The sequence below is a fragment of the Athene noctua genome, chromosome 15 (genome assembly GCF_965140245.1).
Source record: "Athene noctua chromosome 15, bAthNoc1.hap1.1, whole genome shotgun sequence".
Taxonomy (NCBI): Eukaryota; Metazoa; Chordata; class Aves; order Strigiformes; family Strigidae; genus Athene; species Athene noctua.
In genome coordinates this window covers 3,598,133-3,622,844 of record NC_134051.1, presented here as the reverse complement: position 1 = coordinate 3,622,844, position 24,712 = coordinate 3,598,133, and the positions used below count along the sequence as shown (strand labels likewise).

General features: G+C 66.2%; 3 protein-coding genes across 7 annotated transcripts in view; 1 reads left to right on the top strand and 2 right to left on the bottom strand.

The window, feature by feature from the left end:
* Positions 1 to 258: 258 nt before the first annotated feature.
* On the bottom strand, positions 259 to 2,465 carry PAM16 (presequence translocase associated motor 16). Its single transcript, XM_074919554.1, has 5 exons — positions 2,337 to 2,465; positions 1,853 to 1,937; positions 1,057 to 1,196; positions 586 to 651; positions 259 to 416 (listed from the first exon to the last, which is right to left on the bottom strand). The coding sequence occupies exons 1-5, from the start codon at positions 2,337 to 2,339 to the stop codon at positions 330 to 332; spliced, it is 381 nt and encodes a 126-aa protein (XP_074775655.1). The 5' UTR covers positions 2,340 to 2,465; the 3' UTR covers positions 259 to 329.
* Positions 2,466 to 2,670: 205 nt separating this feature from the next.
* CORO7 (coronin 7) overlaps positions 2,671 to 24,712 on the bottom strand; it is a 38,740-nt gene continuing 16,698 nt past the window's right edge. For 2 of the 4 annotated variants that reach the window (XM_074919547.1, XM_074919550.1), the window contains exons 8-28: positions 24,356 to 24,442; positions 24,026 to 24,108; positions 8,120 to 8,174; positions 7,781 to 7,838; positions 7,520 to 7,665; positions 6,505 to 6,600; positions 6,314 to 6,433; positions 6,058 to 6,190; positions 5,793 to 5,968; positions 5,606 to 5,714; positions 4,856 to 4,942; positions 4,599 to 4,741; positions 4,407 to 4,511; positions 4,198 to 4,283; positions 3,981 to 4,122; positions 3,778 to 3,867; positions 3,563 to 3,679; positions 3,348 to 3,483; positions 3,144 to 3,235; positions 2,965 to 3,051; positions 2,671 to 2,887 (exon numbers count right to left, since the gene is read on the bottom strand). In XM_074919547.1, coding sequence (XP_074775648.1) covers positions 2,882 to 2,887; positions 2,965 to 3,051; positions 3,144 to 3,235; positions 3,348 to 3,483; positions 3,563 to 3,679; positions 3,778 to 3,867; positions 3,981 to 4,122; positions 4,198 to 4,283; positions 4,407 to 4,511; positions 4,599 to 4,741; positions 4,856 to 4,942; positions 5,606 to 5,714; positions 5,793 to 5,968; positions 6,058 to 6,190; positions 6,314 to 6,433; positions 6,505 to 6,600; positions 7,520 to 7,665; positions 7,781 to 7,838; positions 8,120 to 8,174; positions 24,026 to 24,108; positions 24,356 to 24,442 — 2,154 coding nt within the window. In that variant the 3' untranslated portion in view covers positions 2,671 to 2,881. The remainder of the gene's footprint in view (positions 2,888 to 2,964; positions 3,052 to 3,143; positions 3,236 to 3,347; positions 3,484 to 3,562; positions 3,680 to 3,777; positions 3,868 to 3,980; positions 4,123 to 4,197; positions 4,284 to 4,406; positions 4,512 to 4,598; positions 4,742 to 4,855; positions 4,943 to 5,605; positions 5,715 to 5,792; positions 5,969 to 6,057; positions 6,191 to 6,313; positions 6,434 to 6,504; positions 6,601 to 7,519; positions 7,666 to 7,780; positions 7,839 to 8,119; positions 8,175 to 24,025; positions 24,109 to 24,355; positions 24,443 to 24,712) is intronic. The other 2 variants (XM_074919548.1, XM_074919549.1) reach the window with 2 other exon arrangements.
* On the top strand, positions 9,807 to 17,381 carry VASN (vasorin). 2 transcript variants are annotated; one of them, XM_074919551.1, is made up of 2 exons: positions 9,807 to 9,869; positions 14,737 to 17,381. In XM_074919551.1, the coding sequence occupies exon 2, from the start codon at positions 14,747 to 14,749 to the stop codon at positions 16,751 to 16,753; it is 2,007 nt and encodes a 668-aa protein (XP_074775652.1). In that variant the 5' UTR covers positions 9,807 to 9,869; positions 14,737 to 14,746; the 3' UTR covers positions 16,754 to 17,381. The 2 variants fall into 2 exon arrangements, with proteins under 2 accessions (XP_074775652.1, XP_074775653.1); XM_074919552.1 differs by lacking the exon at positions 9,807 to 9,869 and adding an exon at positions 13,118 to 13,353.

Genomic DNA, 24,712 nt, shown 5'->3' with positions numbered 1-24,712 from the left:
CCAGAGGTATCCGCACGCTCAGGCCGAAAGCATCTGAACTCGCCACAAAAATAGCTCCCACAGCCTCCTCGGGTGCCATTTGAGCCCTGGCAGCCCTCAGTGCCTCGGGGACACCCCTTCTTCCCCAGCCACCTCCCTCTTCCTCCTCGCCAGGGCAAAACCCAGCCCCTCGTAGGGGCTGATCCCCTCTGGGGCAGCGGGCAGAGGTGGGCAAGTCCCCTCTCCCTCCCCGGGACGCAGAGTGGCCAGGCCAGGTGCTGAAGGACATGGTATTTATTGGCTACCTATAAGTTAAGGGTGAGGGACACGGGGTACGGGGCTGGCAGGAGTCACGTCTCAGCTTTCCACCCCTTCTCCTTCTCATCCTTGGCCTGGATGCGGAGCTCCTCGTCCAGCCGCTCCTTGGCTCTCACCACCTGTGGGACATGGGGATGGGGTGACACGGGGCGACGGGGCTGCCCCCTCCCCTCCCTGCCTCAACTGCAGTGACGCTCAGGCTCTGCCTCTCCCGAATCCCAGGCAGAAGGTGCGGAGGGCAGGGTGGAGGGCCAGCGCAGACCCCCATCCTCACCTCCCTTTGCTCACCTTCGACTGCAGGTAGAAGGAGCCTCCCACTGACTTGTCATTCACCTTGAACAAGTGGTCGTAGTTCTGCCAAAGAGAAGCTCCCTGTCACATTCATTTCCACCCTCCCCAGCCCCGAACCCCAGCAGCCTCCCACTTCCCGTGGCAGTGCCACGGCTGGCTCTGTCAGACCCCCTGGAGGATCCCCACACCCCTGGTCAGGCACCACCTCCAGGGAGCCCATGTCCCTTTCTCTGAGCAGCACAGCTGAGAAAACACTGGGACCAAGCCTGGCAAGGCTGCTAATGCCCACAACTGGCTGGAACACTCCCCCAGCTAGAGAAGACAAACCTCAAACTGGAATTAACTGGGTACAGGACAGCACCCACACTCCCTCCGTGGACTAAGCATCACCCCCATGCTAGGCAGCATACACAGGGAGGGCAGGGCCCTGCCAGCACCATCTCTCCCTGGCTCCAAGGTAGCCTTTACCTTCTGGATCTCCTCTGGGTTGAGGTTTGAGACGTTGAGAATCTGCTGAGCTTCCTGGAGGCTGATGCCAATGATCCTGGAGGCAGCGGCGGACTGGGGCCTCTCTGAGCGCCCTCGCGCGTCTGCTGCTGCTCGGCTTGCTGCCCAGAGACACCAAGGGCATGAGTCCCCACAGCGCTGCCCTCTGGGGACCCCCCAGGCCTTGGGTGGGGGCCAGGCAGCGAAGCCCACAGGCTCCCCGGTGCTCAGATCCCAGTTTCACCCCTCTGCCCTCCTCATGCTGCCTCGAGCCCATGGGGGTCACCCAGACAAGGTCCCTGGTGCTGAGGAGGTGGCAGGAACTGGGGGGGCGGATGAAGGGGCACCTGTTTGCTCTCAGCGAGCCAGGTTGCAGGCAGGCAGAGGCAGACAGGGCAGGCCTGGGGCTGCCATGTGCCGGGGGACCATCCTGCTCTGCCCTTCGGGGCTGTGGGGATGTCTCAGAGCCTGGCAGTGGTGCTAGGTCCAGGCTGGTGCCTAGGACAGCTGCTGGGAGCCTGGTTTGAGCTGAAACGCCATTAGGCCAGTGCCAGGACGTGGGTGCTGACCGTCACCCTGTGACAAGCCTAGCAAGTGTCCCCCTCTAGGCATGGCCCTGGGGACAGGGAGCAATGGGGTGCCCCGAGGAAGGGGATAGGGAAGCAGGGTGCAGCCATGCCCCGGGCAGGGGCGGGGATGCCGTGTGGTGCCCAGACCCCTGGGCATGCTCTGTGCAGGGAGCAGCACCCCAGGCCAGGGGCGGCAGCTCGGCTCGTACCTGCAAACTCCTGACGCAGCGCCCGCATGAAGGCCCGTCCGACCACCTGGGCCCCCACCAGGATGATCTGTGCCAGGTACTTGGCCTGTGGGGACACCCTGCTGTCACAGCCACCCCGGGCCCTGCCCCCACCGAGTCCTTTGCCCTGTCACCTCTCCCCGGCCCTGTCACCTCGCCCTGTCCCGTCCCGCCGGGGTCCTCCCTTGCCCCTCCCTGGCTCCTGTCACGCCGTGGCCCGGCCCCCCCCTGTCCTGTCCCCTCTCCCCAGGCTTTGACGCTCTAAAACCAGCTTCCTCGCACCTTCCCGGGCCCTGTGCCCGCCCCGGGCCCTGCCCAGCATCCTTCTCCGCCTCCCCAGGCCCTGTCCCTCCGTCCCCGGGCCCTGCCCAGCCCGGCCCTCCACCTCCGCGGGCCCTGTCGTCCCGGCCCCGCCGCCTCCCCCCTCCTCGATCCCGGCCCCGCCGCCTCCCCCGGCCCCTCTCACCATGTCCCCGCCGCCGCTTCCGCGCCCGGCGGTCACGGGGTCAGAGAGCGAAGGTCGCCGCGGCCACCGAGACGGCGGCGGCGCGGGGCGGACCGCCCTCCTTCGGTGGGCACAGCGCCACCTGGCGGCCACGTCGCCCCGGAGGTCCCGCCGGTGGCTGGCGGGACTGCGCTGCGCATGCGCACAGGGCGGCGCGGCGCAGGCGGCGGGGGGGCGCAGGCCGCGGCCTGCGTGCGGTGTCGGCGGGGTGTGTGTGTCTGTGTCCCCTCCCCGGTTAACCCTCCCTCCCCGGGACCCCAGTCACGGCAGGAGACGGGTGCAAGTGCAGCGGCTTTAATAGCGGGGCCTGCCCGCGGCGGGCGTGGGGCCCAACGCCGCTGCTCGGCTCGGGTGGGGCGCGGCCCTCGGCCCTGCCGTGCATCCCCTCAGCCGGGCCGGGCCTCGCTGCTGCTGCTGCTCCTCCTCCTCTTCCTCTTCGTTCTCCCTGCCGGGCCCGTACGGGTGCAGAGACTCCCGACATGGTCCTCGGGGTGCCAGGGTCCGGCTTAGTCCTGCGGGAGGCCCGGTGGGGGTGAGGGGCACGGCGGGGCGGGACCGGCCCCGCGTCACCCTCTGCCCCTGCACCTACCCACTCGTCCTCGTCCACCCCCTCGAAGGAGTCCTGGGGCAGCGGGTCATCCCGGTTGCCCAGCCGGGCCACCATGGCGCTCAGGAGCTGCAGAGGCAGAGCAGCGCCGTGGAGCCCAGGGCATCGCCCCTCCAGCCCAGGCCCACAGCAGGGTGCTCCCAGGGTGCCCCAGGACCCACCTCCTCCTTCTTCTGCTCATCAGACTTCTCCTCCAGGTACACGGATGCAGGGACAAACTTTCGCACTGGAGCCTCTTTTGGGGCCTCACTCACTGGAGGAGCGGCATCGCCATGGGGCAGGAGGACTTTGCCCCACGGCTGACACACCCCCCCCATGCCTGTCCCCGTGGGCCCGGGGCCCTTTCCCTGCCCCTCTGCACCCACCTGGTGTCATGTCGGCCGGCCGCAGGCTGGCACGACGCTGCTGTCCATCCTCCCCCGCCAGCCAGGCGCTGCCAACGAGGGCTGGCTCCCACCAGATGCGGGTTGGCGGGTAGATATCATCCTGGAAATACTCCTTCTGTGGGGGCAAAGGCCATTGAGGGGGCGTCCCCCATCGTCTATACTACCCCAAACACGGCTGGGTCCCTTCCACCTACCTTGACACGTGGCACGTGGAAAGCCACCGGCTCGAGGGTGCTCTGCCCGAGGCGCAGCGCCCGGGCAAACTCCACCTCCCGCACCTCGCACGCCGTTTTGGGCAGGAAGACGAAGCCCTGATGGGGTGGAGGCGTGAGCAGGGCCTACTGTGGGTCTGACAGCTCAAGCGGGGGGGTCAGACAGGCAGCACAGTCCCAGTGGGCCCCCCCTTTACCTTGTGGGGTTCGTTGGAGGTGAAGCTGTTGCACTCGAGGAAATAGGGGGGCTCAGGTGTCACCTCATAGAGGAAGACTCTGGTGTCACCCTGAGGATAGAGCAAGATGAGGGCTGGCAGGGGATGCATGGAGGGTCCCCCCTGCACTGTCAGGATGCTGTAGGCAGTTAGCTCCCCAATTTTTTTGAGGGGCAAACCATCACCTTTCCAGTGAGGAAAACAACGCTGGTATCCTCATCATAGAAGGGCAGGAGGGTGGAAGGGGCCACGTCGAGGCCAAGGATGGACAAGGGTCCCTCAGGTAGAGCCTGCGCCCGGTACAGGAGGATCCTCCTCTCACTGCGGCTGCAGGGAGGTGACAATGGGGGGAGCACAGTGTCCCTGGGGGACCCCTGCCCAGATGTGTGTCCCCCTCTTTACCTGTCAAAGCCGGACACCAGGAGGTAGTCGCCACCACAAACCCAAACCAGGCGTGCTCCACGGCCTCCCTCAGGACCCGGCCCCTCCTGCGTGGGGTGAAGGTCACCCTGCCTGCTCGGAGAGAGCTGGGGTGCGGGCAGATACCCTTGGAGGGGGGCACCTGTCCACATCCCCAGCTCTCCAGCCCACCCCCACCACTGTGACCATACCTGTTGAGGCTGAGGGCTGTGCCGGGGCTCATAGAGCCGTAACCATCCGTCTTTGCTCACCGTTGCCAGTTTCTTTCCATCAGGGCTCCAAGCCAGGCTGAAGATCTGGGGAGATGGATATTGTGTCCTCCCTCATGTCCCCTGCCTAGAGAAACGCACCCCTCAGGTGTCCCCAGACATGTCATCCCTCACCTGATCGGTGTGTCCTCGAAGGCACAAGGCTTCCTGCCCGGAGCTCAGCTCCCAGATCCGCACCGTCATGTCGTAGGAGGAGGACACCAGGAGATCAGATGCCACGGGGTGGAAGCGGACGGAATAGATCTTCTCCGTGTGACCTGGTAAGGTTGAGTGGTGCATGGCCATCCCGCCCTGCGCTGGGATGTGGACACCGCTGGGCTGGTCTGTCCCCACAGTGGGGTTCTCAGTGTCCCTCCCCACGCACCCCTCACCTCGGAGGACGGCTTCAGGCTCCTGCAGTGTCTCCCTCAGCCCTCCCTCGGGGATCTGCCACAGCCGGATCTTGGCGTCTTCACCCGCTATGGCACCAAAATGGATGGGCAGTGGTTAGTACGGCTGGGCAGTGGTTAGTACTGCTGGGCAGTGGTTAGTACTGCTGGGCAGTGGTTAGTATGGATGGGCAGTGGTTAGTACGGATGGGCAGTGGTTAGTATGGCTGGGCAGTGGTTAGTACGGCTGGGCAGTGGTTAGTATGGCTGGGCAGTGGTTAGTACGGATGGGCAGTGGTTAGTACGGATGGGCAGTGGTTAGTATGGATGGGCAGTGGTTAGTACGGCTGGGCAGTGGTTAGTATGGATGGGCAGTGATTAGTATGGATGGGCAGTGGTTAGTACGGATGGGCAGTGGTTAGTACGGCTGGGCAGTGGTTAGTATGGATGGGCAGTGATTAGTATGGATGGGCAGTGGTTAGTATGGCTGGGCAGTGATTAGTATGGATGGGCAGTGGTTAGTACAGCTGGGCAGTGGTTAGTACGGCTGGGCAGTGGTTAGTACGGCTGGGCAGTGGTTAGTACGGCTGGGCAGTGGTTAGTACGGATGGGCAGTGGTTAGTATGGATGGGCAGTGGTTAGTACGGCTGGGCAGTGGTTAGTATGGATGGGCAGTGGTTAGTATGGTGGGTCTGGTGTGCCCAGTGCCGGGGGGGCTAGCCCAGCACACTCCCCCGTGGCCAGCACACCTACCGACAGCGAGGCGCCGTGGGTTGAAGGGATCCCAGGAGAGGTCGGCCACTGCTGAGCCGTTCTGGATGGTGGGCATTGCTGCATCAGGGAGACGGCCAGGCTTGGAGAGCTGTGAGAGAAAACCAGGGGGGTCACCTGCATTGCACCTGCCAGTGCCGTGCCGGCCACCACGCTGTGCCGGGGGTACCTCGAGGATGGCGATCTGGCCGCCGGCGGAGAGCAGGGGGAGGGCGACGCGCTGGTGGTTGGCGCAGAAGCCGTCACACTCGCCCGGCGTGGTGAGGCTGAGCCCCCGCAGGTTGGTGAGGTGGGTGTCGCGGTGCAGCACCCTGCCCTGCGCGTGCCGGAAGCGGGAGCTGGGCCCTGGTGCAGGCAGGGGATGGGTGAGTGCCCCAGGTTCCCCCAGCATGGCCCCAGCTAGGGGATACTGAGCCACCCCGCCGCCCGCTCACCCAGAATGCTCTGCAGTGACTTCTGGCTGGGGCTGCTGGCAAAGCCACTGGAGGGGCCGGTGCTGGCCGAGAGGGAGGTAGCATTGCTGCCCGGTGAGGCCAGCGAGGACGGCGAGGAGTAGCCACTGCCCTCCTACGAGAGAGAGAGAGAGTGGGTGGGCAGGGGGTGCCGGCATCCCAGCCCTCCCCCTTCCCTGGGGGACAAGGGCGGTGGGGGCCCCCTCGACCCCTCGTCACCCCAACGCCCCGTGCTCACGCTCCGGTCGGTGTTGGTGGGGCCGGTGTCGTCGGCTGCCTGCCGCTGGGTGCAGGCGATGACAGGGGAGGTGAAGGTCTCCGTGGGTCTCTGCGCGGGGTGCAGGCTCACCCTCCCCACCTGTTGGGGGGCAGAGCGGTGGGCAAGGGCCAGCAGCAGCCCCTGGCAATGCCACCAGTGAGGACACTGACCTGCTGGCTGTCCCCTGCCCACCAGGCCTGGGCGCCGGTGGCTGGCAGCATCCCGGCACTGTCAGGGAACAGATCCTCGTGGAAGTCCTGGACGGACTGCAGGAGAGGGGAGGGGGTGAGGTGGGTGTCCCTTAAATCCCACAGCCCCTGTTTGGCTTCCAGCTGGCATCGCCTGGGCTGGGGCACCCCCTGGGCACCCCCTGGCACCCCTGAGCACCCCAGCCCCTCCGGCCGTGGAGCCCCGTCCCCGTGAGCTGCGCACCAATGCCTGTAGGTGTCAGACCCTGCCCGGCCTTGGGCTGCCTTGTGCACCCCTGAATGCAGCCAGCCTCTGAAACAGCACCCAGCTCCCAGCATCGCCCCTTCCAGCACCCTCCCCCAGCACCCATCTTTCAGCACCCAGCTTCCAGATTTAAGCACCAGCGTGCTGGATCTGGCACCCAGGATCCTGCCTCCAGCACCTAGACTTCACTACCTAGCACCCAAATTTCAACTGCTTTAGGCACCCGGCATTCAGGATCTGGCACCCAGCACCCGTTACACAACAGCACCCAACAAGTAGCACCCAGCTTTCAGCTTCCACTCTCCAGCACCCAGCATCTTGCATGCAACACCCAGCTTCCCAAATCTAGCACCCAGCAAACCCAGCCTGTTACCCACCGTCGGCACCCAGGTTTCAGCCTCCAGCACCCACCCTCCAGCCTCCGTTACCTGCCATCAACACCCAGGTTTCAGACTCCAGCACCCAGGTTTCAGCCTCCCTGACCTGCCATCAGCACCCAGCACCCAGATTTCAGCCTCCAGCTCCCAGCACCCATGCTCCAGCCACCACTACCCACCATCAGCACCCAGGTTTCAGCACCCAGATTTTACATCCTCTCCTGCTCTCCCCAGGCTGGGGACCAGGATCCCCCCCCAACACCTGGGTGCCCTTTGTCACCCAGTGCCGGTGAGGTGTCACCCATGAGATGGCACAGGTGCCCGTGACACAGTGCCACCCGCAGCCATCCCTTACCTTGCGTGGCACCAGGTAGCTGACAGGGACAAGGGCGGTGTCTGTGAGCTGCAGGACGCGGAGCACCTCGCAGGCCATGACGTCCAGGGCCAGGCGCGGCACAGCAGCCAGGCCCCGTGTGCTGCCTTCTGTCCGGCACTGGGTCACTGGGGGATGGGCAGGACGGCTGTGGGGCAGGCAGCGCAGGCAGCGCAGGCAGCGCAGGCAGGGGTGAGGCCCCTGGGGCTGCCGGGAACCTGGTGTGGGATGTATCCTGCTTACCCTGGGTGAGCGCCGGCTGCGCAGGTGCCGCCTCGAAGCAGTACAGGAGGTTTTCTCCCTGGAAGAGAAGTGGAGGGGACAGGGCATGAGTGGGGCTGTGGGGAGCACCCCACTACACCCACAGTCACCCTCATGCACCCATGTGCACCCCACTGCAGCTCGCTACACTCCCCTGCACTCTTCAGTGTCCTCCCGTGCCCCACTGCGCCCACATGCACCCCACTGCATCTTCCTACACCCACGTACACCACGCTGCACCTCATCGCACCCCTGTGCATCCTTCTACACCCCACCTCACCCCACTGCACCCCTCTGCACCCCACTGCCGTGGGACCTCACCTTCCCAGCCAGCACCAGCAGCCCTGTGTCGGTGTCGTACAGCGGGATGGTCGCCCTGGAAGAGGAGGAGGGTGCTGAGCCGGGGGCACTCCGACGGCCACGGGGCCAGATCTTGCCCTTTCCCCAGCTGGTCTGCACCCCAAACCCTGTCCCGGGGAAGCGTGGGGCAGGATCAGGCCGGTGCCCGGCGTGCCCTCAGCAGGCCAGGCTGCTCCTCACAGCACGGCTCTCGCTGTCCCACCCTGGTCTGGAGCAGGACAGCACCACCGCTTCCAGCCCCAGCTGCGTGGTGCCTGTCATGACGCCGTGCCCAGGCGGGGCCGTCCCGCTGCCAGCCCTGCACCCTGCGCCCAGCGGTGGCACCCAGCCCTGCACGGGGAAGCCACTGGCACCCCCAGGGGAGCCCCGGGGCTGGCTGGGCCGGCTGGGCCGGTTGGCGGCGGGCACGTGGCACACCCCGGCACGCTGCCCGCCTCACCCGGCACCTGCCGTGCCAGCCCTGGGAGCGCCCTGGGGCTGGGGCTCTGCCGGCTGGAGCGTGTCCCTGCTCCTTGTCCTGCACCCTGTCCTGGCATGGGGCGGGGGACGTGCTCGGTGGCCGGAGGGGACCGTGGCTGGGGGGATGGAAGCCAGGGGATGCTCGGTGGCTGGAGAGGAGTGTGGCGGGGGGAACACTGGGTGGCTGGAGCGGGTGATGACCAAAGGGATGCTGAGTGGCCAGAGGGGACTGTGACAGGGAATACTCGCTGGCTGGAGGGGACGGTGGTGACGAGGAGCACGGAGCCACCTCTCTGCCTTCCCTCTGCAGGAGTGGAGGGGCAATCTGTTACTTTCAGTTGACATTTCTGTGCCTGTGCCAAGGGGAGGGAGCTGTGCCGTGTCATGCCATGCCGTGCTGGGATTTTACACCGTGCCGCTCTGAGGAAATACAGTGAAACCAAGGCTGTGCCGCGCTCCCACCCCATGGCAGGGACACCCGCAGGATGGCACAAGGGACGGTCGTGGCCGGTACGGCACAGTCCTGCCCCGGGACTGTTGGCACGACATAGACAAACAGCGCCGGGGTGGCTGCGGCAGGCACTGGTGTACCCTGCCCAGCCGCGGTCACCGCCACCAGCCCTGCCGCCACCGCCGGGACCTGGGGCTGGACAAGGGTACCCTGGGCGCCTGGTTGTCCCAGCCCGGCCCGTCCTCGCGGTGTGGAACGGGAAGGGTTGTCCTGTGTCACTCGGCACAGCTCTGCCGTCACCGGGGCATGGGGACAGCCCTGCGGGGGCCACCCACTGCCCCACGTCCCCCAGCAGAGGGCGGCTGGGGCCCTGCGGGTGTCAGGGGCACGGGCGTGCCGGCGCGTATGGGGGTCCCTGGGGGGCCAAGGACGCCCGCCGGGGGCTATGAGGCAGCGTGTGGACACCGCATGGGTGCCGGGACCCCGCGTGCCCCGGCCCCGGGGACGCTGCAGTCCCCGGGGGGCCCTGGTGGCCCCGCGGAGGCCCCGGGGGGTCCCGGCGGTCCCGCGGGTCCCGCCCCCTGCCGGGCCCCAGGTGCGCAGGGGGCGGGGCCTTCGGGGCAGCCGGGCCCCACCCCTCCTGCCCCGTCCCCGACAGCCAATGGGAAGGCGGCGGGAGGTCAGGCTCCGCCCCCCGCGGTTTTAAAGCCGCCCCCCGCACCCAGCGCCGCCAGAGAGGGGAGCGCCCGCCCGGCTGCCGCCGCCATGGACTGACCGACCCACCCGCCCCAGCCCGCCCCGGTGAGTCCCGCGTCCTCGGGCGCCGCTGCCGTGCCCTTCCCCTCGCCACGGGGCCGAGGGCTCGTGGGGCGGCGGCCCACGGGCGGGAGGGGGGCTCTGCTGGGCACCCGGCGGGGCCGAGGGTCGAGGGGGCCGGGTGGGCCTCGCCTCGGCCACGGGGCGCCCAGGGCCGGCTGCCCTCCGCGGGTGACAGGGTGTCACCCAAGGCCTCGGCTGCAGGCAGGGCACCCGGGGCCGGGACCTCGTTCCAGGCCTTGGCTGGAGGTCGGCGTGCCCTGCTGCCCCCCAGGCCTTGGCTGAGCTGGGGGCACCTGGCCATCCCCCCACCGGGGCTGGTGATGAGGCTCTGCCGGGCAGAGGGGACAGCACTGCACTGGGCAGGGATGAGGGTGCAGGCAGGGCCCCAGGCCCCCTGTCCCTGCCTCTGCCCATCCTGCCATGAGATGGGCCGGTGACGTCTGGCCTGGGGACTTCAGCCTGGTGCTGCTTCTGTCATGGGGAAGGGGAGGCATGTGGCTGGGGCTAACGTGGAGCCCAGCTCCCTCCAGCCATGGGCAAGTGGCTGTGACCCACCCTGCCAGCAGAAGGGCTCCAGGACCCCCACGGAACTGGCATGATTCTGGGCCCATCCCATGCTCACCCTGTCCCGGCAGACGTGGCGGCTGGGCTCGCCCTTTGGGGTCAGGCAGAGGTGGGAGCTGCTGGCAGCGGTGTCCACCACCACCCTCCGCAGTGGAGGGCTCGGCCGGGGTGGGGTTTGGCTGCCCTCGTCCTGCCTGTCCTCAGGGGCCAGCATCCTGGGCTGCTGAACCGCTATGGGGCCGAGCGGGGTCTGTGGGCAGTGCTGGTGAGGGTTCCCCCCTGGCTGGCACAGAGGGACAGGTGCCGGTAGGGCCACTGGCCAGCCTGGCTGCTGGCCAGTGGGGATAGCCCACCGCCAGCTCTCTGTGCACTTCATCATCACCCGGCATGCATTGGGGGGTGCTGGCCCTGTCACCCTCTCTAGGTGTGACTTTGAGCCACCAAGGGGTAAGTGTCCTTTTCCATGCCTGGCTCCTGGGCTGACGGCTGCCATGAGAGCCAGCGCATCCCAGCAGAGATGCTCCACTTCCAGGATCCTTCTTCCCAACCAGAAACCCCCATTCGTGTTCCCCTCATACACTCACTCTTGCCAACAACCTCACGCCAGCACGTCTCATTCTGCTGGGACCAGGGCAGCCAGACTGGCCTGACCCAGCCGGGGCCGTGCCGCTGCCCACACGGTGCTGGGCAGTGCCGCTGTCAAGGATGACACTAATTACTATTTTTCCCTGCACCACGCCAAGGCCGGGTGGCCTCACCGGGTGGCCCTGACGCAAGCTTTGCTTGCCCGGCTGGCTCTGCCGGCAGGACGCGGCAGGAGGAAGCACTCGGGGACAGCCACGGCTGCCCCAGTCACGCCGTAGGAATCTGCCCGTGCTGCCGGGGCTGCGCGTGGCAGCATCGCCGGCCTCCTCCCAACCTCCGCCACTGTTCCGGCTCCTCTGGAGGCGGTTTGGCTGACGGTAAAGCGGCTCTGCTGGTTTTTCTCCTTGCTGGTACCTGAGCTGGGGAGCGCGGCCGGGTCAAAGGGGCAGGAGCGGGACAGAGGGGCTGGTGAGTGCCCTGGGAAATGCAATAACCAGGCCTGCATTCCTCCGGGGCTGCTGCGGAAACTTTAATTAAATAGGGAGGGGAGCCTGGGAGGAGGTGGGAGCTGCGGTGGCGCAGGGTGGGTTGAAGGGGAGGAGGATTAAGGGCTTAATCCTTCATCCTCCCGGCTGGGTCTTGGGAGGGGGCACGTGCTGACATCGGCTTGTTTTGGAGTGGGGGAGGCATAAGGGAGGGGAGCAGTGCCTGTGTCCTGCCTGGCGAAGGCACTGTGTCCCTCCATGCAGTGACGGGGGCAGAGCCCAGGGCCCCTGTCCTGCCTACGCCAGTGCCCGCTGGCCGAGGAGGCAGCTCACCGGCTTGGCTGCCTGCCGGCAACAACGGTGGCTTTGTTCAGTGGCGGGATATCGCTCGCTGGTGCGGGAAGGGGCATCCCGGCCGTGCTGGGTTCCCCAGGGAGAAAGGCCTCGTCCCCAAGCAGTGGGGAATGTCAGGGACCTCTAGGAGGGTTCCTCTGGCCCTTCCTGCACAGGTGTCACACTGTGGCACGGGGATAGCATCGGCCTCGTCCCTAAAACATGTGGCAGGTGTGAAGTGGTGTGTCCCTGCTGAGTCCCTTGCCCCGGGCAGGCAGCAGGCCGGCCTAGCTCGGGGGGCTGCAGGCAGAGCTGGGGGGAACACAGTGTTCCCACCCCAGCAGGCTGGCAGGAAAAGGCTGAGCCTGGACTGGGGGAATCCGAGCCTGGATCCTCCCCGCAGCCGGAAAATATGAATAATTCGGCAAATATCTGTGGTGCAGGCGCAGGGGAGCCCAGCCAAGGCAGCAGCAGGCCGCTGGCAGGGCAGTCCTAACACCTCCAGCAGAACCGGGGCCCCTTCTCCACCCTTGGGGACCCCCCCCCGGGATGTGGGGAGGCTGTTCCCCTGCCCCCCTACCCCACCCCGTTTCAGAGGGGTGAGCAACCCGGTGAGCCTGGGCTGGGTTAACCCCTCGGAACCTTGAAATAGCATCAGGGCGCGCGGGCGGGATGCTGGCGTGTGCCGGCGGAGCGGGGTGATGCCGAGGGAGAGGTGGCGGAGGCGTGCGGGTGGAGCAACCGTGCCAGCCTGCCCGGCGCTCGTGGCCAGGCGGGGATGCACGGCCGTGGCTGGGCAGGCCAAACCTGCCCGGAGCGGGGAGCCTGGCAGGCGGGGAGGAAATGCCAGCGTAATTAAAGGGACGAGAGAGACTTGGAGTCAGCAGCTGGTTGCAGCATGGGACACGTCAGCGAAACCCGACCCTGGCATTGCAAAACCAGCCCCAGCCTCACGAGCCTCCCGCAGGCCTGGCCCCGCTCTGGCGCTGCCCACCCGGTGTGGCCTGGCACGGCGGCAGCACCGCGGGCATGCCCGGCACCCCGTGCCCGGGGCCCTGCCCGCCAGCTGGCACCCTCGGGCTGCTGGAGCCACCTCGAGGGCTGGCACAGTGGTGAGGGACGCCGGGTCTGCCCCTTCAGCGCCAAAAAGAGTTTCATGAGGGCTCCATGATGCTTTTTCACCTCTGCTTCGTCCTCGTGCCGGGTGATGACGGCTTGGCCATAATGTGGGGGTGCGGTGGGACCCGGCAGCGGCATCAGTGAGGGAGCTGGGGGCTGAGCCGGGGTGCCGGGGACCCTCTGGATGCGGCACGGCTCCTCCCCGGCGTCGGGGGGCTGACGGCAACAGGTCACGGCGGGGCAGGGCCGGTCGGGCCAAGTGACTCAGGCGGTTGTGGTGACCCTGCCCAGCAGCGCGGGTGCACCCCACCCTGGGGGTGTCCACCCGGGGAAGAGACAAGGACAGAGCCGGCCACCGAGTTAACCCTGTCTGGCTGCGGGTGAGCACCGGTGTCTCTGCGCATGGGGGTCTCTGCTGGCCAGGGTCACAGCTGGGGGGGATGCAGCACGGGTGCAGACCCTCCCGGTGCAGGATGTGGGGTCCCTGCACTGCCGGCATGGCCGGGACAGGGCCCCCCACAGCGGAGGGGTGGCCAGGGCAGGCGGCACGTGCTGCTGCGCGACCCGGCAGCCCCCCACACAGGGCGGGGGCCCCTTGCGAGCCGCGGGTGGAGGGGGGGGGTGTGTTTGCCTGGAGCTGTGAGCAGCCTGGAGCAGGGGAGGAGGTGGTGGAAGGGGCTGGTGGGGCAGGGTGCCGGCAGCACCCCCACCTCTAGCAGCCTGGTGGGGTTCGCCTCTTCCCTGCCTCAGACCCCCCTGTGCCACCCCCACGTGCCCCTGAGATGGGGTGGCAGGAGACAGTGCGTGCCCAGCTCAGCCTGTGCTCATTAGGGGTGTCATTAAAAGGGCTGAAAGATGGGGTTGGGAGAGGGGCCAGTGCCGTGGGGCACAGACAGCTGTGACATCAGCCAGGGCATCCATGGGGTGCACTGAGGCAGGGGTGGTTACAGCCTTGCTCACCCTGAGAGCATCCTCCCCCTGTCCCAGTCCCCAGGGGATGAGAACGCCGCCCAGGGTGCTGTGCTGAGTCCCTGGGTGCCAGCGACCTGTGGCCCCCAGGAGACAGGAGCCAGCTTGGGGTGTCTATAAGCCCCTGGGACTCTGCAGAGAGGCAGCTGGCTCTGAAAGGCACAGGGGGGACCCACAGGGCAAGGGAGCACCCAGCTCCTTTAGCCCCACAGCCTGTGCCCAGGCCACCTCACAGTGGGGGCCACCCCTGGGTGCCCCTATCCCGAGGGGGATTGCTGTGATCCAGGCAGGAGCAGACCTCGTGGGTACAGCTGCCGGGACAGTGGCACAAGCAAAGGGTTAAACTGAGCTTAGCGTGTGGGGAAGGCCAGCCAGGCTCCCACCCCCTGAGGTGCCTCTGCTCTGCAGCCCCCGTGTTTGATTTGCACCCTGCAGAGAGCAGCCAGGGAGGTAGGGGCCCTTGCCCTGCCACGTACCAGGGTGTCCCAGTGCCCCCCTGGAGATGGTACCAAGAGGCCAGGCTCAAGCCAGTGGGACATGTCTCACGGTAGAGCCTGGGGTGCATAAAGGTACCCTGTCCCTAAATCTGCGGGGTCCGAGGAGGGGGAGAGCACAGAGCCGGCAGCCCACGTGTGGCTGCGCTCTCACTGGCTCTGTCCCAGGCTGCAGGAGTGTGGTGGGGACCTTCCCGCTCCCTCCGTGTTCCCTTTGGGGCCGGAGGGTCCCGGGCAGGGCACAGGGAGACGGCTCTCACACCCCAGCGGTGACCTTGCCTGGGTTTCTCTCTCTCGCAGAGCTGACACCATGAACCAGCTGGTCCTTTGCATGCTGCTCCTCTTGGCCCTCGGGGAGCTGGCTGGGGCATGTCCTGCGGGCTGCCAGTGCCAAGACCCCAAGACCATCCTGTGCGCAGCCAGACGGGGCCAGACTGTGCCCCAGGGGCTGCCCCCCAACACCCTCTCCCTATACGTCTTTGAGAATGGCATCACGATGCTCAGCGAGGATAGCTTTGCCGGCCTGCCCGCCCTCCAGCTCTTGGACCTCTCACAAAACAAGATCACCAGCATCCAGAAAAACATCTTCCAGCCCCTGACGGAGCTCGTCAACTTGGACCTGTCCTCCAACCAGCTGCAGGAGATCACCAACGAGACCTTCCACGGGCTGCGGCTGCTGGAGCGGCTCTACCTGCAGAGGAACAGGATCCAGCACATCCACGCTGCTGCCTTTGACACGCTGGAGAACCTGCTGGAGCTGAAGCTGCAGAACAACCAGCTCTGGGCCGTTCCCCCCCTTGACCTGCCCAACCTCCTGCTGCTGGACATCAGCTGGAACAAGATCCCCACCATTGCACCAGGGGCCTTCCACGCTGTCAATATCGAGTCCCTGAAGATCGCAGGGTTGGGCTTGACGAGCTTAAATGAGGAGCTCTTCCAGGCCCAGAACAACCTCCACGAGCTGGACATCTCTGACAACCTGCTGGAGCGTGTCCCGGCAGTGCTGCGCCGGCTTGGGAGCCTCACCAAGCTCAGCCTGGCTGGCAACGCCCGCATCTCCCAGCTGCCAGCCGAGGACTTCCACAACCTTCACAACCTTCAGGAGCTTGACATCAGCAACCTCAACATCAACACCATCCCTCGGGATTTCTCCGGCTTTTTCCCCAGGCTGCGGGCCGTGACGGCCGCTGGCAACCCCTTCAACTGCATCTGCCAGATGAGCTGGCTGGTGCAGTGGGTGAATGCCAGCAGCGTCGTCCTCCGGCGGCCTGAGGAGACGCGCTGCCACTTTCCCCCCAAAAACTCTGGCAAGCTCCTTCACCACCTGCAGTATGCCGACTTCGGCTGCCCCACCACCACCACCACCACACCCCCCACCACGCCGCGCACCACCACGCTGCCGCCTGCACCGCTCCCCACCAGCAGCCGCCCCGTGCCGCGGCCCAGCACTGCCACTCCCACCCCGGCGGCCGGGCCCCCCCAAGGCAGCTCCACGCTGGTGCCCTTCAGCAGCCCACCAGCCCCCACGAGCCCCCTGCCACCCGTCTGTCCCCCTCGCACGTGTCTGAATGGCGGCACCTGCCACCTGGGTGCCCAAAACCACCTGGAGTGCCTGTGCCCGCCAGGCTTCACTGGGGCGTACTGCGAGGTGGAGGTGAGGGGGACGACGCCGGCCCCGGCCACGCAGGCCCCGCCACCCGGCCGGTGGATCAGCATCGCACAGGTCAGCAGCACCTCCCTCAAAGTGGACTTGCAAAACTACATCCAGTCTAAAGCGCAGCTGAAGGGCATCCGCCTGAGCTACCGAAATCTCTCCGGGCCGGACAAGCGGCCAGTGATGCTGCGTTTGCCAGCTTCGCTCTCCGAGTACACGGTGCGGGCGTTGAAGCCCAACTGCACCTACCGCGTCTGCATCGGGCCCCTGGGGGAGAAGGTCTCCAAGGAGGAGCACTGCGCCGAGGCGCAGACCTTGCCGCTGAGCCACCAGCAGCACTCCCCCGTCACCCAGAGCGAGGACAGCAACCTCACCCTGATGATCGTCCCCGCGCTGGCTGCCATGCTGCTGCTGCTGCTGCTGGTGACCGCTGGCACGTACTACTGCCGGGCGAAGGCGCACGCTGGCACCGGGGTGGATGCCAGTCCGCTGGAGCTGGAAGGGGTCAAAGCCTGCCTGGAAAACGGGGACTTGAGCAGCCACAGCCGCAAGGTGCCAGAGGCGGCGATGCTTTCCGGCGGCTCCGAGTGCGAGGTCCCACTCATGCAGTCGCACTATCCCAGCAACAACAACACCCCGGGACTCAAACCCTCCTATTTTTGAGCTGGCAGGATGGGGCTGCCCCGGGCAGATGAGGGTTGAGCTCCAGTGGCGGCACCTGGCTGTGTTCCTCTGGGGTGAGGAACAGCAAGGAGTTAACTGAATTAAGGCAGAAAAACCCCAAACCCGTAATGTGCAATTTCCGAGAGGCTGCCACGCTTCGGGAGGAGACGCTAATTTTACCATTCAGTGCCTTGATTTCTGTGACTCTGCGTAGAACGTGGGTAGCAAAAGAGAGGGGGTTTGGGTTTTTAATTTGGGGTTTGGGTGGGCTTTTTTTAGCTACTGCTAAAAGCAAACTGGTGGTGACTCGGCTAAGGGACATCCACGTGCTGGTAACAAGGGTCCTTTAGCAGAGTGCGGCCCATGACTCTCAACTCCCTGGAAGCTGATGTGAGCAATAAGGCCCGGCCGAGGTGCTGGGACCCTCGGGGCTCCCGGGCCAAAGGAAGTGCCAAGCAGGCAAACCGGGAATTGAAGCTTTAAGAACTTGGAGAGAATATTTATACATGGTTATTTCCCATTTCTTCTGGGAAAAGTTGTTTTTTTTCTAGTACAGGTTTGTGTACATCTCTTTTGTAAGACAGACCAGAAGGGTGTCTTTTTGTAAAAAAAAAAAAAAAAAAAAAAAAAAAAAAATTAAAACAACAACAATGAAAACCTCTGTGCAGCCCTGAGCACTTTTGCAGGCACTGCCCGTTGCGCCCCGGCGTGCAGGCAGCAGCGTGGGCAGCGGTGCGGGCAGCGTGGCCTGTCCCCCGCGGGGGAGCGGGAAGGTCGGCGGGTCCTCCCGTTGTTGTTGGCGAGCGCCGGGATGAGTCAGGGCGGCGGAGGGGGGAGTTGTCCCGACTCTGGGCGGTGGCGCTGGGGAGGCTTTGCCCCCCCTCCCCGCCCGGCACTGCCCCCCACCGCGGGCGCTGAGGAGGTGTTCCCGAAACAGACCACGGGTTTCGAATCAGCCCCTGCCCTGCACATCGTCCAGCCTTACTTCATCCCTCTCCGCCTGCCAGATGGCTGCGGGGCCGCCTGCGGGACGCACGGCCCAGCCCACCTCCACAACCTCCTGATGGCACCCACGGCACCCCCAAAGCGCCTGTGACAAGTGTCAGCCTGCTCGGCCCCCCCGCCCCCCCAAACCGGGGGCTGCAGCCAGAGCCAAGGCGCAGGCCCCCCCCGCCATGAGCCCCGGGAACAGCCGGTTTGTGCGCTGGCCCCAGCGGGGAGGGCTGGGAGCCGGCGCTCGGCAGGTTCCCGCTGCCAAGTGGTTTCTGCTCCAACCCTCTGGTTTTAATCGTTTTCCAATCCTTTATCTTTCGGGCTGGAATTTTCCAGGTTGGGGCCCTGCCTGCCGAGGTATGTTTGATTTGGAGAGAATGAGCAAAAGCCGGCTGAAGTGCCGTGGCTGCTGCCAGCGGAGCCGAGGGTCACCGCCGTGCCGTGCCGCGCCAGGGCCTGTGGCTCTTCAGGGGGCACGGCTCTGCCGCGGGGTACGGCCCTGACCCCCCACCCGCCCTGGTCCGGCTCGGCCGGGGCTGACGGCGGGAGGGAGCGGCTCTGGATGCAATTAGGGGTGCGGGGCGGCGGCGGGGGCCGTCTGGCGCGGCCCCCCCGGCTCCCAGGTGGGCTTCCGGCAGGGCTGGCTCCCATTAGGGCCGGCGCAGCGGCAGGAGGGGCCCCTCGCCGGCGCGGGCGGGTCGGTGCGATGGCCACGCTCGCCCGCTCAAAGGGCCCATTGTGGTCCTCTCCCCACAGATTTTTCAAATTAACATCCCAAATTCCTCTGAAAATTGCTGCTGTGTAAATATTTTCACTGTGAGCTTTGTATATTTTCCAGCCCCACGAGGAGGAGAGAAGAAAAGTCCCCGGCGGAGCTGCGGCCTCACGCCGGGTGCCGCTGGCCGGCCGTCGTCGCAACCCCCGAGCCTGGCCGGGCGCGGGGTCGGCCCCTCTGTGTCCCCTCACCGGCACCGGGCTGCCGGGGACAAACAGCAGGGACCTCACAGGGGCCCTCAAGCCCCTTCCCTCCTGGCCCCTTGCTTTCCCTCCTGCTGCTTGGCTTCACGATGTGCCCTTCCCCTAATGAAGCTCCTTCCCCCACTTGCAGTTAGCTGGAGGTTTGCAGGGGACCCCCACATGCCAGGCTGGGGCTGGGGACCCCCATGATCCCCTGGCAGGTCCCATCGCTCCTGCAGGACTTCAGCAGCTCCAGAACTACCTCATCTGCTTTGGGGATGCCACGTTGGCTGCCCTGGCACTGCAGGAGCAAAGTGGGGGTTCAGCTGTGGCAGGTGCAGCGCAGTCAGGCAGCCCTCCGGCCGAGGTTTTTGGGGTGACTCAGCAGAGCCGGGCGGTGTGGGGAAGGGGCTGGGCTGGGGCCACATGGGGAAGGGGCTGGAACAGCATGATGGGGGCAGCAGGGCTTGGCCTTGGCACAGCAGGGCACGGGGGTGCGGTGGGCAGGGCAGGGCTTGGCACCCTGCGGGCCTCAGACCCCCCCACTTGACAGCCACATCTGCACCCAGGCGGCTCTGCGGGAACTCGGCAGCACCTAAAATGTGCCCCTGCAGCCCCTGAGCCCCTGCGGCTTCCCGACCCTGAGCCCAAAAGTTCCCCTGGCCGCTGCCAGCTCGGGCATGCGCCAGGAGCAGCTCCGAGCGGCACATCGTGCGGCGCTGCTAATTCCTTCGAGCTGAATCAGCGCTGGGGAAGGATTGCAAAACCCCCTGAAATAAACTAAAAAAAAACCCAAAATCCCTCCCTCTATGCGATCCAGCGGACCCGGTAACCAAGAGCCCGGCCAGAAGCCACTGGCAGGATAGGGGGGCTCAGTGGGGAGCCACAATGGGAGGAGGCTGCCGTCTTCACCCGGGTAAGTCCCGCTGCCCCACTGCTGGCCCAGCCCTGCCCAGTGCAGGCAGCATCCTGCCAGCACCCTGTCAAGCCCGGAGGCCTCTGGAAGAACATCCCTGGCCCCGGGCATGGCCCCATGGAAACCAAAGCCTGGTCCCACGGGTCCCTCAGGTCCCCATGGCCAGAGCAGATCCCCAGGGGACATTCTGCCTCTGCACAGGGTGCTGGGCATCCCCATCCCCACTTCCCTGGGACAAGGACTGGTGTGTGCCCGTCCCACAGCCCCCCGCTCTGCTGCAAAGGGTTGCCTGCCAGCAAGAGTTTGTGGGGAGGCAGAAACCCCACCGGCTTCCTGGAAGGTTGGGCAGGCCGGGGCCAGGGAGCACTGGTTGGCCACGGAGGCAGCGGTGGGCCGAGGCTGTGGCCCATCTGGGAGCGATTTCAGCCGCCACTCGCTGTCTTCCCGCCCAAGCGGCCGGGCACACAGCACAGGGCTATTTTTACACGATGTAATTACCGGGCCAGGCATTAACCCCTTCGTGCAGCCATGCAGGAGCATCTCCCTCCACAGGGATGGGTCCCTCTGGGGTGGCACCTGATGGGGTGGCCTCTCCTCTCTCCTTGCGTCTGAGGTCAGCAGCCAAGCAGGTGCAGCAGGAGAAGCCCCTTCCCCACTGATGGCACTGTGCCGCCAGCCCAGGCACCCGTGGGAGGAGGGGGCGAGGGCAGGGGTCTGCAGGGGGATGGCGATGGGGACAGAGATGGACTTGTCCTGCTCAAGGCTCTGCCACTGAGACCTGACCAGTAGGGTGGGTGTTGTCAGAAACCCCCCAAAATGCCCAGCATGACCCAAAAGGGCTGCTGAGGCCCAGGAAAAAGCAGCGCACAGGGTGTCGGGGGCCAGGCGGGATGGGAGCAGCATCGGCCATCAGGGGTCCGTTACAGCTGGTGATGGGGAGCGGTGGCAGGGTGGGTGGCGGTGGGGACACGTGCCTCGGTGGGCCATGTGCCTCGCTGGGGGCTGGAGCCAGGGGATGCTGGGACTGTGAGCCTGGCCCCAACGAACTGGCTCAGCCGCAGGCAGGGCTGGGACTGAGCATCCCTGGGGAGCTGCTCAGGCCCCTCCATGTCCCACTCCAGCACTGGAGGAGGCAAACAGTCCCCAATCCCTCCGCAACCATCCCGCCATGCCAGCTCCCCACTGCGGGCAGGGCCCGGCTCCGGCACCCCCCAGCTCTGGCAGACTTTGCACTGTGAAGGGTGGTGGGAATCCAGCCATCCCCCTCTCAGCCCCCACCACCATCCTGCCCTGTGGGGATCTGCCCACTGTTGGCACAAGCCATGGGGACACGGCTCCCTGGGACGTTTGCAGCCCCCATCACCTTGGCCCGACCGACCCAGCTGCAGCCCCGAGCCGGCCGTGCTGTGGGCAGGAGGCTGCCCGCTCCCTCGCTCGGCAAGTGGGCACCCCCAGCCTCCCTGGGGACATTTTTGGGACACTGAAAGATGCGGCGACACAAGGGAGCCGCTGTTCTCGCTGGCCCCGGCATGGTGACAGCACCATCCCTGGGCAGTGCCGCGCCGGCCGCTGGCGTGCGGCAGCGGGGTCTGGTCACTGACCCTGAGTCGGAGCCGGTAACCCAACCCCACCGGTGCTGGTTACAATTTAGGGCAACAATAACCTATTGAGGCCCCTTCCTGGCTCCTGCCCTGCTGCTCCTTGATCTAATTAAAGGGGGCTGGGGGGGGGGAAGACAAAACCCGAGTTGAAGGGAGTGGCGAGTACCCAAAGGCGGCACATTGAGGACCACGGCGCAGAGAGGGGCTGGGGCCACCCGCGCCTCCCACCACCAGCTCCCTCGGGGGTCTGGGCGTCGGCGGAGGGGGGGAAGCGCCTGAGTACAGCCCCAGCACAGCTGGTGTGCTTTGAAAATTAAGTTTACACGGTCACAAAGATCTTGCCTGCTCAGGATTTGGGATGAGGGACCCCCAAAATGAACTAGCTGATGGGGGCGTGAATCGGGCTGGTGCTCCTGCCCCCTTTGCCCTCTTTCCCTGTGGACTCTGGGCAGGGGGGGCAGCCACCCCATGGGGTTCGGTGTGGCTGTGGGCGTCGGGGTGAGAGTGCTGGGGGTGTCCCCCCACCTTGGGGCACACCACAGCTCTGCTTTGGGGTGCCACAGGGTGCTTGGGACACATGGTGCCGTCTTGGCGAGCACGGGCCCCCGCGGCAGGGTGCGGCGGGGACGCGGTGGGGACGCGGTGGGGACGCGGTGGGGACGCGGTCTCCCCTTCCTGCCGGCCCGGCGTCAGTAATGAATGGTATGAGTTTCCTGCCCGCCCACTGATTGCTTCCTCAAAGAGCCTCAATGAGCTGCTGCTGCTGTGCCCTGCTCCCCGCACGCGGCTCACGGCACGGTCGGCACCACGGCGCAGCCGGACGGGCCTCGATGTCCCACGCTGGGCACCCACGGCCACGCTGGAGAGCCACAATGGGCAACCCCCTCGCGCACCGAGCCTGCAGCTCCTCTGGAGGGGGCATCCCAAAACCCACCACGCCCTGCCTTGGTCACAGCTTCAGAGCTCCCGAGCATCGCACACCACCGCCCTCCAACCAGGACGGCTTCACTAGAGGGAGAGTACGGCCCCTGCTCGGCACCTCTGCCGGGAGCCAGCCCAAATAAATCCCCCTCCACCATTTGTCATCTCCGCAAGATTTACAGGCAGGGAGCGGTTGGGGCTGGAAGCGCAGAGGGCCCCAGTGCGGCTGCCTAAAAAAAGCACCTCCCGCTCCTTGGCGGCTCTGTGGCACGGGAGGGGGGTCCCCACTCACCCCCACCAACCCCAGCCCCTCTCCGTATCGCCCTGCCACGCAGCCGCAACCCGGCAGAGCCCCGGTGTGACGTGCAGGCAGCGCCCGCCAGCCGCATTCCTGGCGGCCGATAAACCCAGCAGCCAAAATAACTGCAGCCTGCGCAAAGGGGGCTGAGCGCAGCCTGGCGTCTGCATCCAATTTAGCGGGGCTGGCTCAGCCCAGCCCAGCGCCGGCGGGGAGGCCCACGCGTGCGGGGCCTGAGAAGCAGTGGGATTTGGGGTAGTTCCCGTTGGATTCTCTGCCGGCAGCAATAAATGACCCCAAAGCGTCCCCTTGGAGCATCTGTGTGCCCTGGCCTCCCTCGAGAGTGTTCGCTATGGACATTAATGATGGCTGGTCACTGAGGCTGGGCGTGGCAACCCCATGGCTGCCTTTGCCCGTTGTGCCAAAGCACAGGAGAGCGGCAAGCTGCTCGCCCCAGGAGCTCGCGGAAGGGTGAGGGATGCTCCGTCAGCCTCCCCGCCTGCTCCCACCCGGGGCTGCTCCCCCAGCCACTGTGTCAGCACCTCCCCACCGTGCCCGCGGCCAATTCTCTCCCCTCCTGTCGGGAGATGCCGGCAGGGCGGCCAAGGGCCGGCCCTGCTGTCACGGCTCACTCAGCTCCTTGCCAGAGGCCCCGTATCTGCACCCGGCGGCTGCCGACCACCCAGCCTGCTCCGGCATCCCGGCCCGCCACCGAGCCAGCCCGGTGTGCGGCGAGGGTCCCACCGTCCCTGCGCTTTGCCAGCAGCTCTGGGGAGATGCAGCAGCTTCCAGCTCATCCCAGCAAGGACCTTGCCCCAAACTCCCATCGCTCTGGTGGGATGAAGGCACTGCCTCCTCCTCCTCCTGTTTCCTCACCCACACCGTGACCCCAGGCCAGATCACTGGGCGGGACAGGAGAGGCCAGGCCAGGTCTAACCAGGGTGTTCCTCACCTCAGTGGTGCCCCACAGACAGGAGACAGCTCCATCATGCCTTGATGAGAGGTGCTGACCCCTCAAAGCTGTGAAAGCTCTTTCCCAAGGGATGCCTGGTGAGCACAGCACTGTCGCTGGCCCGGCCACGGCTGGCTGGGCAGCCGCCACGGCCCCATGGCACAAAGCACCGTGGCCCCACCATGAGCAGGGCGTCAGGGCCAAACTGCTCTGGCACACAGGTGGCAGCAAAGGGATTCAGTCGCCCACAGCATCTTCTTGTGCTGCCCCAGGGCACGCACCCACCCAGCTAGCAGTCACCTCAGACTCTGCCAGTGCTGTCCCCAGCAGTGCCACTACCCACCGCAGCAGCGCGGAGCACCCATCCCACTCCAGCACTGCTGTGGACACCTCTGTGCCATCCCCAGCACTGCCACCATGCTCCCACCCCACTCAAATGGTGCCAGGGATGCAGCCACGCCATCCCCAGCCTTGTCCCCAGCTTTGTGGCTGAGTGCTGCCAATCCAGGAGCTCTCTGCCACCTCCCGCTCCACCACCACGCTCCCCACAGGTCTCTGACCACTGTGTCCCCACTGCACCGCCCCATGTCCCCACTGCCTGCCCTCCTGCCCCGCAGCGAGTCCCCGTCCCTACCCGGGTGAGGTGTCCAGCGCCATGGTGAGCATTGCCCCGCTGAACCGCCGCGTGTCCCACAGCTTCACCTCCCGCTCCCGCATCTGCAGGGACACAAACATGGCGTCGGTGGGCACTGGGGTTGCCCGCCCAACCCCACAGCACCACTTCCCTCGCCAGCCAGCCTCCCTCTGTCCCCAGCAAGGGCCAGGTCACCGGGTGAGGGGACCTCCCGCTTTCATGGGGGACAGGCCACCCAAAAAGCACCAGGGGCCCTGGCACAGCCGCCACAGGGAGCAGGGCTGGGACATTCCGGTAGTGCCAGGGCCACCTTCCCAGCGAGGACCATACCTGGCTGAACCCGACGGAGATGAGGCAATCACTGGAGCCCATCCAGAGCAGCCGGGAGTCCTTGTTGTTCTCGTGTCCCACGACACTCTGCAAGGCACAGGAGACACTGCCATCACTATCGGCCGCCGGGCATGCTGCTCAGGCTGCGTGCTTCACCGGCAGTGGCCATGAACTGCCCCGGGGCTGAGCAGACGGAGCTGAGTGCTGGCTCCTCTCTCCACTGAGAGATGCCCATGGTGACAGCACAGCAGGGACAGTCTGCAAGCAGTGACAGTGCTGAGCCCCCACCCTGTGCCAGTGCCAGTGTGGTTGCTTTGTGGAGTGACTGGCCTGGCTCCCAGCAAGGAGCAGAGGGTG

Excerpts from the sequence above, each read along its gene's own strand:
- PAM16 (XM_074919554.1), bottom strand. Across the intron at positions 1,197-1,852 it reads GCTGCGTCAGGAGTTTGCAG|CAAGCCGAGCAGCAGCAGAC; the intron begins GTACGAGCCGAG and ends GTCTCTGGGCAG. Across the intron at positions 652-1,056 it reads ACCCAGAGGAGATCCAGAAG|AACTACGACCACTTGTTCAA; the intron begins GTAAAGGCTACC and ends TCTCTTTGGCAG.
- VASN (XM_074919551.1), top strand. The coding sequence starts at position 14,747 with ATGAACCAGCTGGTCCTTTGCATGCTGCTCCTCTTGGCCCTCGGGGAG.